Source organism: Protobothrops mucrosquamatus, unplaced genomic scaffold (genome assembly GCF_001527695.2).
Source record: "Protobothrops mucrosquamatus isolate PMUCROS unplaced genomic scaffold, P.Mucros_1.0 scaffold1043, whole genome shotgun sequence".
In the NCBI taxonomy this organism is placed as follows: Eukaryota; Metazoa; Chordata; class Lepidosauria; order Squamata; family Viperidae; genus Protobothrops; species Protobothrops mucrosquamatus.
In genome coordinates this window covers 274871-292777 of record NW_015387275.1, presented here as the reverse complement: position 1 = coordinate 292777, position 17907 = coordinate 274871, and the positions used below count along the sequence as shown (strand labels likewise).

Below are 17907 nucleotides of genomic sequence, written 5' to 3'. Positions count from 1 at the left end.
TCCTTCCTTCCTTCCTTCCTTCCTTCCTTCCTTCCTTCCTTCCTTCCTTCCTTCCTTCCTTCCTTCCTTCCTTCCTTCCTTCCTTCCTTCCTTGGACAATGATGCTGTTTGGTATAAGAGGCCATGAGAACTGCATGGCCCAGCTGACTAAAACCTGAGAAATCAGCCAAGCTCGGTCAAGATGAGGCATTAGGCACTTGTGCCCTGATGTTCTTCTCCCTAGAGTACTTCCTTTCCTGTTTTTCTAAGTGATGCTTCATGTGTTGGCCTTACAGAGCAGTTTAATAATAGAATAATATTATAAATATGAAATGGTATAGGGTTTCCTGCCTGAGCAGGGGGTTGGACTAGAAGACCTCAAAAGTCCCTTCCAAGAAGAAGAAGAAGAGGAAGAAGAGGAAGAAGAAGAAGAAGAAGAAGAAGAAGAAGAAGAAGAAGAAGAAAAAGAAGAAAAAGAAGAAGAAGAAGAAGAAGAAGAAGAAGAAGAAGAAGAAGAAGAAGAAGAAGAAGAAGAAGAAACAACAACAACAACAATAATAATAATAATAATAATAACAACAACAATAATAATATAGACATAGTACATATACCTTGACCAATGAATCTCAATGGAAGGTCATGCAATAAAGGAAATTGAATGGGGTGTTAAATGTGGTTGGCAGGCATTTGGCAAGCTAAGTGTAACTTTCAAGAACAACCTCCCCCCCCCCAATGCCTGAAGAGAAAAGTTTTCAATCAGTGTGTACTACATGCTCTAACATATGCCAGTGAAACATGGACACTAGCCTCACGATCGATACAGAAGCTATGAGTGGTACAAAGAGCCATGGAAAGATATATGCTCAGTATTACAAGACAAGATAGACCCACACATGAATTAGAGAACAAATGAAAGTATATGATATCATCAAGAGAGTCAAAGAATTGAAGTGGAAATGGGCTGGTCACATAGCAAGAAGAACTGATAGCTTGTGGACTGAGGCAGTCATAAAATGGATCTCACTTGATAAAAAGCATCCACGAAAGAGACCTAAAACAAGATGGATTGATGACATCAGCAAGTATTGCGGGCCCAAATGGCAAAAGAAAGCTCAGGATCGTATTGATTGGAAACATGCAGAAGAGGCCTTCATCCTGCAGTGGATAGAGTAGACAATGACTAAAATGATGAATAATAGTGTAATAATGTAATAGCTCCTACAAAATATTGTTGCAGACTAAAGGAAATTACTTGGTAGAGTTTGAGGCCCTTGTGCTAATCCTGTGATGTATTTGTTTTGAGCATAGTGTGTTCCATGAACACAGAAATTCTCTTCAGTTAAATTGGTTTTAGAATTCAGCATATTGTATTAACTCATTCAAGGATTAAAATAGGATGTTCAGAGATGCAGGGTTAGGGCACCGGCTGTTCAAAAATTCAGTTCAAAACTTCACTTATAAAATGATTGAGGTGAATCTGCACATTGAGTTAACTCAGGCTGAATTATGAAACGGAATCAAAGTTTTTCTGTCTCCCCAATGACTCCATGGGTTTTTTGTTCAAAGGTAAAAGATAAATGACATGCAATTTATTCCCTGCCATGGGATGTATGCATGATTAATACTAACTTTATGGCTCGTGTTCCTGATCTCTTTGTCTCATCAGTTGGATCAACAGTGATGGATTTTAATAGAGTAGGGGCAGCCCTCTTCCCTTGGATTGTGTTTTCTTCTTTGCTTTAACCAGTGTAGCCTCGGGCCAGTAACAAGAGCTGAAAAGGTCAAATAAGAGTGAGAAAGCTCTTGATAAATGCTTCCACTATTTTTATTTCCCCCAAAAAATTTCAGCAAGGGACAGTTTGAAATCTGATGAGAAGATGAAGGAAAATGAAAGATAAATTAAGGCAGAGAAATAAATGGGTAATTTTCTAGAGGAAATTAAAAACAGACAAATATTAGTTTTTTCACGGGGAAAATTCTTCCTTAATGGTATCGTTAATGAAAACCCCCTGGAAGCTATTTCCTTGGGATTTCTTTCTTTAAATTTCAGTGGTGAAAAGAAAGTGTAAAAAGATTACAAGGGGCTAGAAACAGAGGAGTATACAAGATATTCCATTCATACATAGCATTTGCCCTTTTTCTAACTAAACAAGTGCAAGGAGCTCATATTCTGATCTTACAGATCTCTGTGGAATTCTCTTCTTCTTTCAAATATTTTTAAATCAAAATGTCTTCAAACTGATGGGGGAGAAAAGGAGAATTTCTCTAGCAAACCTTTTTCTAAGATATTTGTGCTTGGAGTTTTTTTTAAGATGGGGCAGAATCGGGGAAGAATATAGGATTCAAAATTTTTCATTCCCTTTTTTAGTACAAAACTATAATTTTTACTTGTTTCTAAGTAAGACAAACTGTATTACACTTTTAGGTAATTGCACTGCCTTTTTCTTTTAAGTACAGTTGGAAAAAACCTTGAAGGGTAAAAAAAAGAGTGAAACGGGCTGCACATTAACTAATAGCGTAGATTGCTCAAGTGCTTTGAACAATTTGTTTCTATTGTAGTGCAATTAAGTGACAAGCAATGGACAATTTTTGGAACTGAAATTAGTTCTCAATCTAGATGGCTGTAATTGGAATTTGGGGTTGGCAACAAGGTTAGTATTGGAGCTACCTGAAACTTGGGCTGAGAATTATCTGATGAGGTACATCCTAACTTCTGGACCAGTTTTTAGGATTCTCCAAACCTATCCACTGCCATTAGGTATATTCAAGTAATTTTCCATCATTTGATGTCATACCAGAATTACATAGTCTTGGTTAGTGCTTTGAATTGTATCACCAAACGCAAGACTGCCACAAACTCTATCATGGGGTATCTTCTCACAGTCTTAGTAAGTGTAGGCAGGCTTTTTACAAACATATTCTTTCCTTTGCATGTTTATTGTCAGAAACTTTGTCTTAGCGGCTCTAGGAAGGTAGAAACTCTTGCCCATATCTTCCCTGTTTTATGGTATTCTGAGGCATGCTTTGATCTTCCCCCTTATTCCCAAATTTGAGGACCAGATAAATTGTAGATACATTATCTTTTACAGGATTTTTCAGTTACATTTCAAGTTGCAAAACATTCTAACAAGCCATACAATTCTGCAAAACTTACTCTTAGATATGTTGCCTTATTGTTACTTAATACTTTTGGGAAATGGGTTTTCTGTAGCAATTTCTTTTCTTTATTTGTAATGCTGATCCATGTAATATAAGAGAAATAATATTACATCAGTGTTCCAGAGCTAGTAGAAAAGTGAGCATCAACAAATGTTTTATAAATCTAAGGGAGTGCAATATTTTTTCTCCTGCCATTGTCCAGCACATTTTAGACCCTTCATTTTTTCCCAAAAGTAAATCAACAGAGAGATATTATAATAATATTATAATAACAATTACATATACTATTCAGCTGAATTTTCATCTTAAAATATTTCAACTTTGAAACAGCTGTTTCAATTGTTTTGGATTCAAAACAAAATGCATCTTGACCTCAAAACAAAGCAAATCATTTTGAAATAATGCTTAGTTATTTCAAATGGCATCATTCTGAATGTCCCAGTCATAAAAAAACAATCTCAAAATAGGTCATTTTAACCCCGAAGTGGCATTTTTAAATGACCAAAAAACTGTACGTTCTGAAACTTGAGTTTGGGCTTAGACGTCAGTCAGCTTCCATTACTGAGAATGGACTTGAATCTGGGTTTCCCCATTTGTAGTCTATTACTTCATCACTATTCAACACTAGCTCTCTTTGGACTATTCTGATGTTTCCTGATTTGTGTATATAATATTTATGTAGCATTTTGTCTATTGAAATAATAACTGTATATCGAGTATGCAAAGTGATATAGGAAGAACAACAGATTTTAGATTTTAAAATCATGTCTTTGTTGTGTTCATAAATAACTCAAGGCAGAAGCATACATATTTCTCCTTCCTTCTCCTATTTTCCCCAAAACAACAATCCTGTGATGGAATGGGACAACTTGCTGCAGCCAACTCACCTTGGCCAACTCACTGTTGGACAACTCACTGTGGGACAACTCATTGCTGGATAACTCACCACAGGACAATTCCATACGGGATAACTCAACATGATAAATATTATCTGCCACTGTTTTTGAACATTATTTCTATTGACAAAAATGGAAATAAGGTAGAAGAAACATTGGTGAATAACATTTGTTGCTTTGAGTTATCTTGCATGGATTGTCCTGCAGTGAATTGTCCAACAGTGAGTTGGCTATGGTGAAATGGCTGTGCCAGGTTAGCTGTGGTGAGATGGCTTCAGTGAAATGGCCGTGCCAGGTTGGCTATGGAAAAATGACCATGGCAAGTTAATGGCAGCGAGAAAGCCATGACAAGTTGGCCATGGCAAGTTGTCCTTTGAACTGAGTTGGACTAGGAGAGAGGGTCTGCCCCAAAGTCACCAAACCAGCTTTCATGTCTATAACAGGACTAGAACTCACCATCTCCTGGTGATTGGCCCAAAGTCACCCAGCTGGCTTTCATGCCTAAGGCAGGACTGGAACTCATGGTCTCCTGTGATTGGCCAAAGTCACCCAAGTGGAATAGAACTCACAACTGGCTTACATATGGTAAATGTGTACTGCATTTTCTGTTTTTATGACTACAGTAGTAGCTCTGCAGAACAGAAATATTTCTCATTTTGACCTGGAGATGGCAGGAATTGGATTGAGGAACTTGTACAAAGAACATAGATCCTCTTCCCCTAAGCTGTAAATGTTTCATACTTCACTTGCGTTATTGCTGATTGCATTCATATTTTATCATTCCTCCAACGTGTTAGGAATAACATGCATACTCCTGGCCTCTAGAGAATTAAGTAGGTTCACCTGAGGCAGATGGCTAGGATTTCATTTTGCTAAACAGCTACACACTTTTTGAATTATTCAGGTCTGCTTTTAGATAAGCTGATGACAGCTGTTGCCGAAAGAGCAGCATCTCTAATCATTAGGGTTAGGGGGAAAAAAAATGTCTGGGTCACTTTTCAATATAAATGTTAGACTTCCTGAGCTAATGTACAAAGTGGAATGCAAATGTCTTCATTTTTCACACTTCTCCAAATTCTGTGGTGCAATGCTTTCATTAAAAAAAACACATATAAAGTGCACACATTATGGGAAAGGTCTGTGAAAGTCCAATATTAAAAGCAAATTGCCTGGAAAAATAATGTGCATATTAGAGAAGAACTTATTCAAGAATGCATTTTCATGAAGACTTTTTAAAAAATACAAACTGATGTGGAAAGAACATATTCAAACACTGTCCTAAAGGTGCTTTTTTTTCCAAAAGGCAACTGGACTTTCTTATTTTTGTTTTTGTTTTTTTGAAAATGTTTCGCTTCTCATCCAGCAAGCTTCTTCCGTTCAAACTGAATGGTAGGGAATGAATGAAGAAGCTTCTTGGGTGAGAAGCAAATATGCAAATATGTATGTTTCTCCATGTAATACAGAATCAGATAAACAAAGTAACACAAACACCATTTAAAAAATTGATTGATATATATATTTAATCATGGTGTTACCACAATCTAAACATATTTATCTAATCTATATCAGTGGCTAAAATGTACAACTTAAATATGAAGAGGAAAATTCAAGGTACTTTTCTTGCTGTTTTGGGTGAAAAAAATATTTTCTTCACTTTAATGATCATCAGTATTTCCACATTGATTTTCAGATCAAGGAAAGTCTCAAAAACATTTGTAAATATATTTGGATAGATTTTATCAATTCACATACTTATATATTAGAATATATGTATTGTTGCACCCTGTTCTTCTTAAACTGCCTAATCTATGCAGTTCTCTAATGCTTAGATGATCATATTCAGGGATAGATAAATGTATTTTGCATCATAAAAATCTGGAAATCATTAAAGGGAAGCTACAATTTATTTCACATATGGACTTAGAAAGAATTTGATATATTCTTTATACCAAAACAATATTAAACTCTCCTCAAATTCTGGCTTATTTGTGCCTGGGTAAAACAGCAAGTTCTACATTTGCCTACCCCAAGACTAGATTAGTTATTTTGGCATTAAGGCAGAAGATCTGATGGGATGTTTCCTCCTCTTAGATAGTAAAAATGTACAGCAGATATGATTTAACAATTCATTCCCCAATCAATTGTCCAAGGTAGTTGACTGATTCTACTGAAATGTACACCGCACATACACTTTATCTGAGCAACACTATTAGCGTTCAACATCCTGTTTAGCAGGAGAACTCCACATCTTTCTGTTTAATTGTCACTTACAAATTATTCATACTTTTTTTGCTTTAAGACTGTCCTCAAAGATATCTATTTTGTTGGAATTTTGTCAAAATTTCTGCCTCTCTCCTCAGATATTCCTTATAATGCTCCTCTATATGTTTCATTCATTTTCCTCTATGAAAGCCTTGTTTTGCTTCTTTTTTTAATTTAAGACTTGTACTGATGCATCCTCTATCTGCCTACATAATCTCAGACATGGATTTATGTCAACATGAGGCTGTAAACTGCTGTGAAAGCATTTGCAAGTTGGGTGGAATGTACATTATATTAGAAGAATCACATTGGTAATTCTTTTTTAATCTTGTTCATTGTGCGAATTGGATACAGACACTCACTTGTGCACAGATCCCCCCCAGAGTGTCAGGAAAAATTTCCAAAGTTGGAGAGATAAATTATCTACTACCCATTTGATTGTTTGGTGTTGGGTTTTGTTTGTTTGTTTGTTTTGGTAGAGGGGTTGCAAAAGGTATTTCACTACTAAAAAATGAAAGATGTATGAGATACTTCTCTTTTAAACAAGAAACCATTCTCGGTATATCAGAATTGCCTATAAATTAGGTGGCCTATTTGTTTTCTCCAGTGTTTAATGTTTTTATTTTATTCATTATAAAAGCATTCTCCCACTTTCCATTAAAAGTAATCCCCAAATGACATACAATAGAACAGAACCAATAAAATGGTAAAAAAAAAAAATCACACTACTTAAAGCCTAAAAAATAGCATCATAAAAGCAAGAGCAATATACTAAATGACCAAGAAACATAAGTTCAACCAATAGCTTGGTCAGATAAATAGCTTTACAGCTGACGCTAAAAGCTAAGAAGATTCCACATCAAGTGTAACTGAACAGGGAGACTATTTTACAGTTGGGGCACTTTTATCGAAATCATTCTCTATTTGGATATAAATGTCCATGCATTTGATAACAATGTATTTCTTCTGGGTGGGCAGGCAAGAGAAAAAGTGATTGTGAAATATTCAGGTTCTAAGCGATGTATTCTGATTTTTTGCATTCAGTGTTTACATTAGTGTAAAAAGTCCTTAAAAAGGTTTACCTGCATCCTATTTTTTTCCCTAAATGAAATAATAATATTGGATTGTTTACAATTAGGTTTTTTTTTATCCCACCATTATTATTTTTAAACATGTCAGGGAGGCAAACATAGCTAGTAATCTTTCCTCCTCCTATTTTTCTCCACAACAACCCTCTGAGGTGAGTTGGGCTATAGGGAATGACTGGTCCAAAGTCACCCAACCAACTTTCATATTTAAGGTAGGAGTATAACTCACAGCTTCCTGGTGATTGGCTCAAAGTCACCCAGCTAGCTTTCTTATCTATGGCAGAATTAGAACTCACTGTCTCATTATTGGCTTAAAGTTACCTAGCCAGTATTCATGCCTAGAGTTGGACTGGAACACCATCTCCTGATATCAAACAAGGTTCCTTAACCACTAGACCAAACTAGCTCTTCAATAGGTATTCTGAATTACTTTCACCATGACTGTTTATTTATCATTCAGTTGGGTCCATTAAACTTATGGACCCTTTGAAGGGTCCATAAGTTGAGGCTCCAGGGATTATTACTCAACTGTCTATCACAACTATGGTGGACACCAAGTGAAATCCTTTCAGGCCCTCAATGGCTCTAAATGTTTAGGGTTTTATAACAAAATAATTTATGCCTCTTTTTTTTTCAACTCAGTCATTGTATGAGATCACTAGTCTATTCTCACTTTATAAAGAAAAGCATTTTTTAAAAAAAAAATAACAAAAGCACTCACTCTTTTTGAGAACTGTTGTGCGTACTACTGCTGTCTTCTTGTAGAGCCTCTGAAGAGGTGATAGGGTGACAGCTAAGCTGCAGAAGAGGTGATGAAGATTTGGGCTGTAGTTCCTCAGGGAGACCTTGGACTCTCTTCCAGATCTCATGGCAAGCTTTATCCAAACTGTCCTGGGGAGTGTTGTGGTGGATCCAGATATGTCTTGGGAATGGGCCTAGAGGGAAAGGGCCTTTGGGGTTGATTGCTGAACACTGAATATTGCTCCTACTTGTCAGCATTTCACTTTGAACATCAAGAAGCAGGAAGAAATTTTTTTACAAAATAGGAGAGTGGGCCATAAACTTTTTCTGTTGTGTGTACATGTTCGTTAATATAGTGTGACTTTTTTTAGATAGCCTAGAATGGAATGCATAGCAACAAACCTAGGTAGCCAAGTAACCATGGAATACTTGTAGGAAGCCAACTGATACGGACAGCAACTGGATTTAGTCATATTGAGCCTCAAAGATCTAGCAAAAAGGGGAAGGTGATATTATGTTGTCTCTGAAGAAGCATAAAGTATATATAGACGCTGAAACGAGGTTTACTTCCTCCAACTGATATATCTAGAGCATCTACTTGCAATCAAAGGTATTTTTTTTCCTTTTTGGGTTTTCCTTTTGATGGTTTTCAAATAAAAAATATTAGATGCCTACTATATACTCAAAGAAATGATCCATCAAATTAGTCTTAACTATTCTTATTTACTATTACTGTTCATCTACACTCTGCAGTTAGATATAAATAGAAGAAAGTCAGGGTTGAGGACTAGACTGTTTGTTATGTACACATGTAAACAAATATAGAAAAAAAGAAAAAAGAAATAAAAGGGATGGATGTGAGTTTATTGATAATTTTTTTGGTGATGAGTTAAGCCAAACTCTTCATGAAGATATTCTGAGAAGAAAAGTGGAACCAACAAAATCTATTTTTCAGTGGCTTTCAAGGGGCAGTGGTCATTTCTTTAAAATGATCACCATAGTTGTGCCTTTAAGTAAAGATGGAGTGAAATCCAGATTGACAAATTACAAGTGGTTTAGGAAGGTGTCATGCTCCAGAAAACCAGACAGGTCGCATTATTCAAGTTCATCCAACTTCCTACTTACAGGACTTCAAATAGGAAGACAGCAACTCAAGGCATAAAAACAATAATTCTGTATGCTTATTTAAAAAAAACCAAAAAGATATGCTCTTTAGTAAAGTTCCTATTCAATTGTATTTGCAAGTACCCTCTTTGCAATTCTGCATTTAACAGCTTCCTGTTTAGAATATTTTTGTTCAGAATATTCTGTTTTGTTCACGATACTCCCTAATTAATCAACTATTTTTTTAAAAAAAATATCAAACTATTTTAAATCAAGTGGGGCCTCTCTATCAAAGATGGCAAACATAGCCATCAACATTGTGTGGCTTTATGCGTCCGAGAAGAATCTGACTTCAAAACTAGAGTTTTAATCAGAAACAAATTATGTCAAGTGAGCTAACCTAGGTTCTTATTTGTAACCATTCAGAATTATGTCCCATGTGTCTTGACATACTATCTATCTATCTATCTATCTATCTATCTATCTATCTATCTATCTATCTATCTATCTATCTATCTATCTATCTATCTATTTGTGCTGTCAAGCCAGTGTTGACTCTTGACAACTCCCTGGACAAGTTCTTGCCAGTTTTCTTAGCAAGATTTTCACAAGTAGTCTGTCCTTGCCTGGTTCCTAGGTAGAGCTGAGAAAGACTGACCCAAGGCTTTGTGCATAAAACAGGACTAGGGCTCACAGTCTCCTTGTTTCCAGCCCAGTGCCTTAACCCAGGGGTCCCCAACTCCTGGTCTGTGGACTGGCACCGGTCCGTGGCATGCCAGAAACCGGTCCGTACAAACAAGTGAAGCCCCATCCGGAGGATGCAGGCAGCACACAAAACCACACCCCCTCTGGCCTACGAAAAAACCTCTTTCCACGGAAATGGTCCCTGGTGCCCAAAAGGTTGGGGACCTTTGCCTTAACTACCACACCAAACTGTCTCTCATAAATCTATAACATGCATCTATACAACATGCATATATAATGGTTACTCTTAATAGCAATTCAGACCAAACATAGATCAAATCTGCATATCATACTAAGCATAATGCTTTAAAACAGGTAAATCCAACAATCCATTGTGGTTTAATATGGTCTGGGTGAACCTAAACATTGCAATGTGCAACCAATAACAATGCATACAAACCGTGGCTTCATGCAGCCTTTAAATCCAGCTACAGGCTACAGAGCAGTGAGTTCTATTGATTTCAGGAGGACTTAAATAAATTTACAATGGATTGCAATTTACGATTTGCTATTTTTATTTGTACTCATCTCATGTAGGGAAAGCTATTCACAGGACTCAGTTAATTTTAATTGGTAAAATTGAACCTCAAGCAGAGGAGGGAAATGTCATATTGTTCCCAACTTAAAAGCATAATAGTTTGGACACATTTCTGGGCAACTGTGTTCCTCCATTTACTTGTCCCTGTTTTGACTGTAGGTGGCAATGCAGAGCAATATTATTGTTTTTGTTGTTTATTGTTTGTTTGTGGACAATGTCATGAAAAGCGGACTTATACAAGCCAGACTTTTAAAGCTTCTGTATTATGTGACATATGTTTACACTGATAAGGGAATAATATTTGTGGTTCCATTTTCTTTTCATTTTGCACACACACACTTATATTTTTTTTTAAAAAAAAATAAACCAGTTCATGTTTTAAGGATTAGTAATTGCTCAAAAAAATTGTTACACATCTAAAGTTTTAAATGTTATATGAAATGATCCTACCTCCCATCATTTACAGAAGGGGAATGATACAGAAAACGAGAAAAAAATGATCTTATTGGAAATAAGTCTTCAAAACTAAAGACAAAAAAATGAGAGGAAATGGTTATTAAGTTCCACCCCAAAGGGTGATTTTATCAAGTTCTTATGAGTGATTAGTCTAAACAGGAAGCTATTAAAGGCAGAATTGCAAAGAGGGTACTTCCAAATACAATTGAATAGGAACTTTACTAAAGAACATATGTTTTTTTTTTTTTTTTAAATAAGCATTATAGAAAGACATTAGCTGAGGAGCAAGTCATTGCCAGATAATACAGCAATGTTGTTTCTGTTGAATTTCTATACTGTTCTCAGCAAGTTATGAAAATCCTATAGCTTGACAGTTTTAAAAGAATCCAAGCAAAGATAGAAAAATGAAGTTGCCGGTCTTACGTAGGTTTAGCTTTTTAATAAAATGTTTACTCCTACTTCTTGGGTTCTTTGAATGAAGAAGTAAAACATAAAACCAACACGCACGTTTTCTCTTGAAAATGTTAAACCACATAAGATTGGTCGGATGATAGACAAAATCTCATTTATCTCCTCACCCTTCTCTGAAATGGCAAAACTCTCTGGAATTGATCTTCCTAGTGGACAACTTTTTCTTTCTCCAAGATGTCCCAATTATCTGTTGTGATGTACTATTGTTGAGGTGGGGGTGGGGGCTTCTGGAAAACAAATGGCTGTAGAGGGAAGCAGCTTCAGTGGCAGGGAAGAGACAGCTGGCATGGTCACTGCAGGCAGGATGCCCACCTATTTCAGCATCCTTCTCAACCCTCTGGAGCTCCATCTGCCATTTTGGTGGCTGTGTGGGCAGACCTGCAAAGGGGTCCAGGTGGCTGAAAGTACCAGCAGTCTGGCTCAGAAGAGGAGTGAAAGGGAAGAGGCGGACGAGTGGGTGGGGCCTTAACTAGGACTTATTTTGGGGGTAGGGCTTATGTTAGGCCCACCTCCAAAAATCAAGCTCGGTCTTATTTTCGGGGAAACACGGTATATAAAAAAGAAAAGAATGGTAACCATTCTTTTCTTTTTTATATATACTTTTTAATAAATTTTTTAAACAAAGAGATAGAAACTAACACAAACAATATAAAATAAAGACGAAAAAAGAAACATGCAAGCAAAGAAAAATAGAAAAGAAAAAAAAGATATATAAACAAGTGGGTTCCAATATACTTCACAGCAATTATAAATATAGATATGTTTTAACCTCTCTCTCCAAAATTACATCTTATTGTTCTTATTCCTATAATCTATCCTGTCTAATCATCAAAACCATAAATCACAAGTTCATTTTTCATTTTTATGGTAAAAGTCCATAAGAGACTTCCAATCGCCAATAAACGTAAAAACACCTTTTCTCCAATCACAGAAGTCAATTTATCCACTTCAGTCAGCCAACTTCAACTATTCCTCTATAGAGGTAGTGTTGATTTTTTCCCATCTTTGTACACACAGTAATCTTGCTATAGTAATCATATACTGAAATAAACTTCCATGGCTTTTTTCTGACTATTTATCTATTCATCCTAAAAGGAAATGTTCTGGCTTCAATTGCATATTGATCTCTAAAACACTTTGTATCAATGTATATATTTAAATATTTTTTTACCTTTTGTACATGTCCCCCAAACATGATTAATTGTCCCTTCATGTTGTTCATCCATTTGCAATGTCTTTTATATGTTCTAGTTAATGGTATCATGTACCAATGATGCATTATTTTATAAAAAATCTTTTTGAGATCATAACACAATTAAATTTCAACTCTTTCAGCCATACATTTGTATATTTTCACATACATGTTCATCATCAATACAAAATTATGTTTCAAATTCTGATTTACTTTGCTCTATACCCTAGTCATTTTATTCATTTTAAATCTTTCAAAAAACTGTAAATGAAAGAACAATTGACAACTATATCCTTCTATTAATTATTCTCTTGGTTTGAGTTTAAATTCCCCTTGATAAATGGTTGAAATTACCTATTAGAAAATTATGTTTATCTAATTTTCTCTTTTATAACATGCTTTTTGAGCTGAGATCCATAAAGGAATTTTTAGGCACAACCAGGTTTTATATCTATTTCATATTCTCAATATGGCACTTCTAATAAAAATGTTAAAGTCCAGATTGATTTTAACTTAAACATATCATAAATATCCATGGCATCCAAACCGCAGTCCTTTATCTTCTAACTGTAAATTTTGTTTCTCAGCAACATCCATTATTTCATTCAGACCAAACGAGAAGCAAAATCCAATTTTAAATCTGGTAAACCCATTCCTTCTCTTTTGTTTGCATATGGTAACATTTAATATTGAACTGTGTTTTTCCCTTTACCATATAACATTTAGATATGTCATTTTGCCATTGTTTAAATGGTACATCTGTTTTCAAAACAGGTAATCGTCTGAAACAAAAACATCAATTTTAGCAAAACATTCTTTTTCATCATAGAAATTCTCTCCAGCAGTGACAATTTTAATGTCTCCTATCTTAACATGTCCTTCTTTACCCATGTCTTCACATAATTATTTTGAAATAGCATACAATTCATATTTGTCACAGTAATACCCAAGTATTTTACCTTTTTCCTCAATGTTAAAACCAGGTTTTTTTCCCTCAGTTCAATTAGATCAGTTGATCTAATATCATATTTTTTGTTAGTATCTTTGTCTTCTGATATTAAATCTTAAGTCCTATTAATAAATCAAATTCCTTTAATTATCCCATTAGTTTCTTCTTCTTCTAGTGGTTCTTCTAAAATTAACACTAAATCATTCATGATTGCCCTTAACTCATTCATTTCTTTTTAAAATCGTAACTCCCATAATTTTCCGATCTTTTATTTATTTATAACATTTATAGGTCGCCTATCTTATCTCAAGGTAAAACTTGCCTTATAGTACAAGTATCAAACTCGCCGCATCACGTGACGTGTCGCGACGTATCATGACTTTTTTTGCATTGCCAGAGCTGGGGTGGGCGCGGCCTACGTATGATGCAACCTGCCCGCAAACCGGCAGTTTGACACCCCTGCTTTATAGGAAGCAAAATGGGCAAAAATAGAGATAGTAAACATGCTTTTGTTCCTTTTTGAATCTCACAAGGTTTTGCTAGTTTTTCATTAACATTTATTTGTGCTTTCTGAGAAGTATAAATCAAATTTACCCTGTTTAATAAAATTATCTCCAAGGTTCATATATTCTAGAACTCTAAACACAGAAATCCAACTGAAATTATCAGGCTTTCTTTGCATCTAAGAATATGAATGTATGTTGTTTTCATTAAGTTACTCCAAACATTCCAGAATATTAAAAAACATTTCTAATATTATTAATAGTATAATACTGTAATAGACTCACCTCAAAGCAAGATAGGTGGAAAACAAATTTAATAAATTAATAATCACATACAGTAGTTTAAACCCACATTGATCTTCATGAATAAAATCCTGTAAAATTATTTTCAATGTTTCAGCCAAAATTGTGGTAAACAGTTTGCAATCATTATTTAATAAACATATTGCTTGACAAACCTTATCCCTTTTAATAAGTTATATTAGCCTTTTTTTCCAACTATCTGGAATCTTTCCATTCTACAGAATAATATTTATCACTTGCCGTTAAGATTGGATAAGCTTATCTGCAAAACATTTATGGTAAGAAACCAGCAATCCATCTGGACTCATCTAAAGCCTTTCCTATTTTAGTTTTTTTTTTTATTAGCTACACACAACTTCTTTGTTGTTATAAGTCCATTCAAAAGTTGTCTGATTGTCCGTAATTTTTGGTAAATTCTATTAGCAGTCATCCATTTTTCCAAAGAAATGTCTTAACCTAGATAATTGTCTCTGTAAAAGCTTAACTTGATGAATTATAGTTGTCATCCCTGGAGATTTTTTTTTATTTTTTTTTAATCTCATCTAAAATCATTTACATTTTTTGTTTTCAAATTTACTATTGTGCTATATAAAATACCCTCTCAGAAAAGCTTTACTTGAATCCCTAATTGGGTAACCTCTCTTTTCCATACTCTGCTGAAATCATATCGTATATCACATGATATCATAATCCATCCTGTGAAATTGGTTGTTTTCCTTCAAATGTTTCATTACACAAATAGATGCTAGAATGGAATGGAGTTTGTTCTGTCTTTATATACAATAACTTGCCCTGTCAGTGTTGGTGGGAGTGTTGCTTTCTCCTTGGTTGTTCCTTGATTGGCTTGTTGTTTACTGCTTTATTATTTGTCTGGTGTTAATCCCTGCTTATCTAAGTGTTGATTGCTGGCAAGGAGATGTTCTATCTTTTTATTTCCTTTTCAGTTTTTTATTGTATCTTTTTAATGGTAAGTGTTGTTTATCCTTATGTGCTTGTTGATGGCTGATTTCTCTGAGTGTCAAGCTTTCAGGAATACCCTAGCATTTTTGGATGTAGCTTGGTCTAGGATGCTTATAAGTTTACAGTTGAAACCATAGTTAGGTCTGTCCATGTGTTGTGAAATTCTATCACTGAAGATGTTACCTAGCTAGGTAATGAAACATCTGCAAGAAAAGAACCAAACCCAGAGAATATCAAGGGCTCCAAAGTTCAACCCTGAACTACAATCTGCCCTGATGGGACTCATTTTCAACAGAGCTGTGAAGAACTTATATTTTCCCAATACACAAACCCATCAAGCTATTGTAATTCAGTGCATTTTTTAATCTGTGCACTAATGTGATAATGGTATACATGAGCTTTGCATATGTGCTATAAGGACTTGCATCCAAATTTGGATGTCCCATCTACTCTAAACCAAGCCTGCACCTCAATTCCCAAATTTCCAAATCCCACCTTCTCAAAGTCCAAATTTCAGGAAAATAGACAAAACCACATCGGGGAAGAGAGTAAAGGATTGCTGTGCAATCTTCATGCAAGGGACGATTAAACATGGGTTGTATAGAAGTATAGTGGATTCCCTTTAGTTGACATCTTCTTCCATTAATGAAACGAGAGATACGAATACCAAAAAGGTCTACTTACGACAACCGGTAAAACTCCGTGACTTATGACTAGATATACCGAAGAACCGGACTCTCGTCTCGCAACGACGACATAGAACTTACTCTCTCAATGAGTGCCAGGGGCCACCATGATTTTACTCTGGAGCAAATCTTAGATTAACACAAGAATAGCTTGCTCCAGTGACTCTCTCCCAGTGTAATTAAATGGCAGCCATTCACAGAGAAAAGACAAAGCTAATGAAAGGATTTTTTTTTCACAGTCTTCTAACTATTACCACTAGTTACCACTCAGATTTGCTGAAACATTGCACTTCTTTTTGCTTTCTCTGAGTAGAACAGAATACTATTGAATTCACATATCACTTTACAGCATGGTTTAACTGTGAAGCAAGCCAAACGCTACAATTTCCACCATAACTTAAAGCCAAGTTTCCACTGCATCATCAAACAAATCAACCCAGAATTCTCATTTGAGGCACAATTGGCCAGGTCAAAACCTTAATTTTGGACACATTATACAACAAAAAAAATACTCAAATACTTTGGCCACCTAATGAGAAGGAAGGACTCACTGGAGAAGAGCCTGATGCTGGGAAAGATGGAGGGCAAGAGAAGAAGGGGACCACAGAGAATGAGGTGGCTGGATGGAGTCACTGAAGCAGGAGGTGTGAACTTAAATGGACTCCAGAAGTTGGTAGAGGACAGGAAGACCATGGGGTTGCGATACACGACTTCGCAATTAGAAACAACAACAACAAATAAAAAAAACCTGATAAAGACAGTAATGTGGGAAAGGTGGGAGGAAAAAGAAAAGAGGATGACAGCAGCAAGGTGAACAGACTTTGTCAATGTTTGCAGCCTTGACCGATGAATAGATTGATAGAAGACCTGAAAGACCAGGTTAGGGACAGATTGTCATGATGGAACTCTATCTATGAGGCAACACCAACTGGATGTCACAGAAGCCATGAGAAGATGGTCAAGGGCTGTGTCCCCGTATCTCGTTTTTCACTGTACAATCATTTCAGTGGTTTGAAGACTCTCTGATCTCCTCATTCTTCTTCAATTCCAAGGAAAGACCTCGCAGTGATGGAAAACGATTGGCAACACCCACTTCAGCAGTTCCTTCTCCAGCGACGAAGTAAGCCTCAAGGAACCACCGAGATACTTTCCAAGTGGATTTTCCAGTCCCTGGAGACTACGGATAAGGAAAACAGAAAGCCCTTTTTCACTGGGGAAGGAAACGTTTGAGAGAAAGCGCAAGGCAGATTTGGCAGGGCGTTAATCTTGACTCCAGAGTCTTGACTTTTCACAAGCCCCATCCTCCGCGCTTCTAATAATAATAATAATAAAGTTGGAAGGGACCTTGGAGGTCATCGAGTCCAACCCCCTGCCCAGGCAGGAACCCTACACCATTTCAGATTCTCCGATTTTATACGTTATGTATAAGAGGGGGGGGTGTAAAATCCCCTTTCCCACCCCCAAGCCCGGACCTCCTCCCAGGGCTACCTGGCGCCGCTCAGCCTCGCGGGTCCCCCCCATCAGCGCGGCTCCGAGGAGTTCAGGAACCCGCCAGGAACGCCGCGCGAAGGAGGGAGGCCAGAGTCCCCAACCTCCGCCCGGGCCGGCATCTTTCCGGGAGCCCCGGCTGACTCTCCGCGAGGGAGTGGCCCCCATTTCCACACTCACTGCACTCCGAGGAGGGCTTTGAGCCGCTACCGTCTGGCACCCACCCCTCTCCATCCGAATTCGCCTTCATCTCCCACTTGGCCAAGTTGGACAAGAACAGTATGCAAAAACAGGAGAGCTTAGGGATTGAGGCGTGTGTGTGTGTGGGTGTGGGTGTGTGTGTGTGGGTGGGTGTGTGGGTGGGTGTGTGGGTGTGTGGGTGTGGGTG

General features: G+C 36.5%; 1 protein-coding gene across 1 annotated transcript in view; it reads right to left on the bottom strand.

The window, feature by feature from the left end:
- Positions 1–8383, bottom strand: part of CUNH1orf94 (chromosome unknown C1orf94 homolog) — a 33289-nt gene extending 24906 nt beyond the window's left edge. The window contains exon 1 of the mRNA XM_029284866.1: positions 8106–8383. Coding sequence (XP_029140699.1) covers positions 8106–8383 — 278 coding nt within the window. The remainder of the gene's footprint in view (positions 1–8105) is intronic.
- Positions 8384–17907: the final 9524 nt, after the last annotated feature.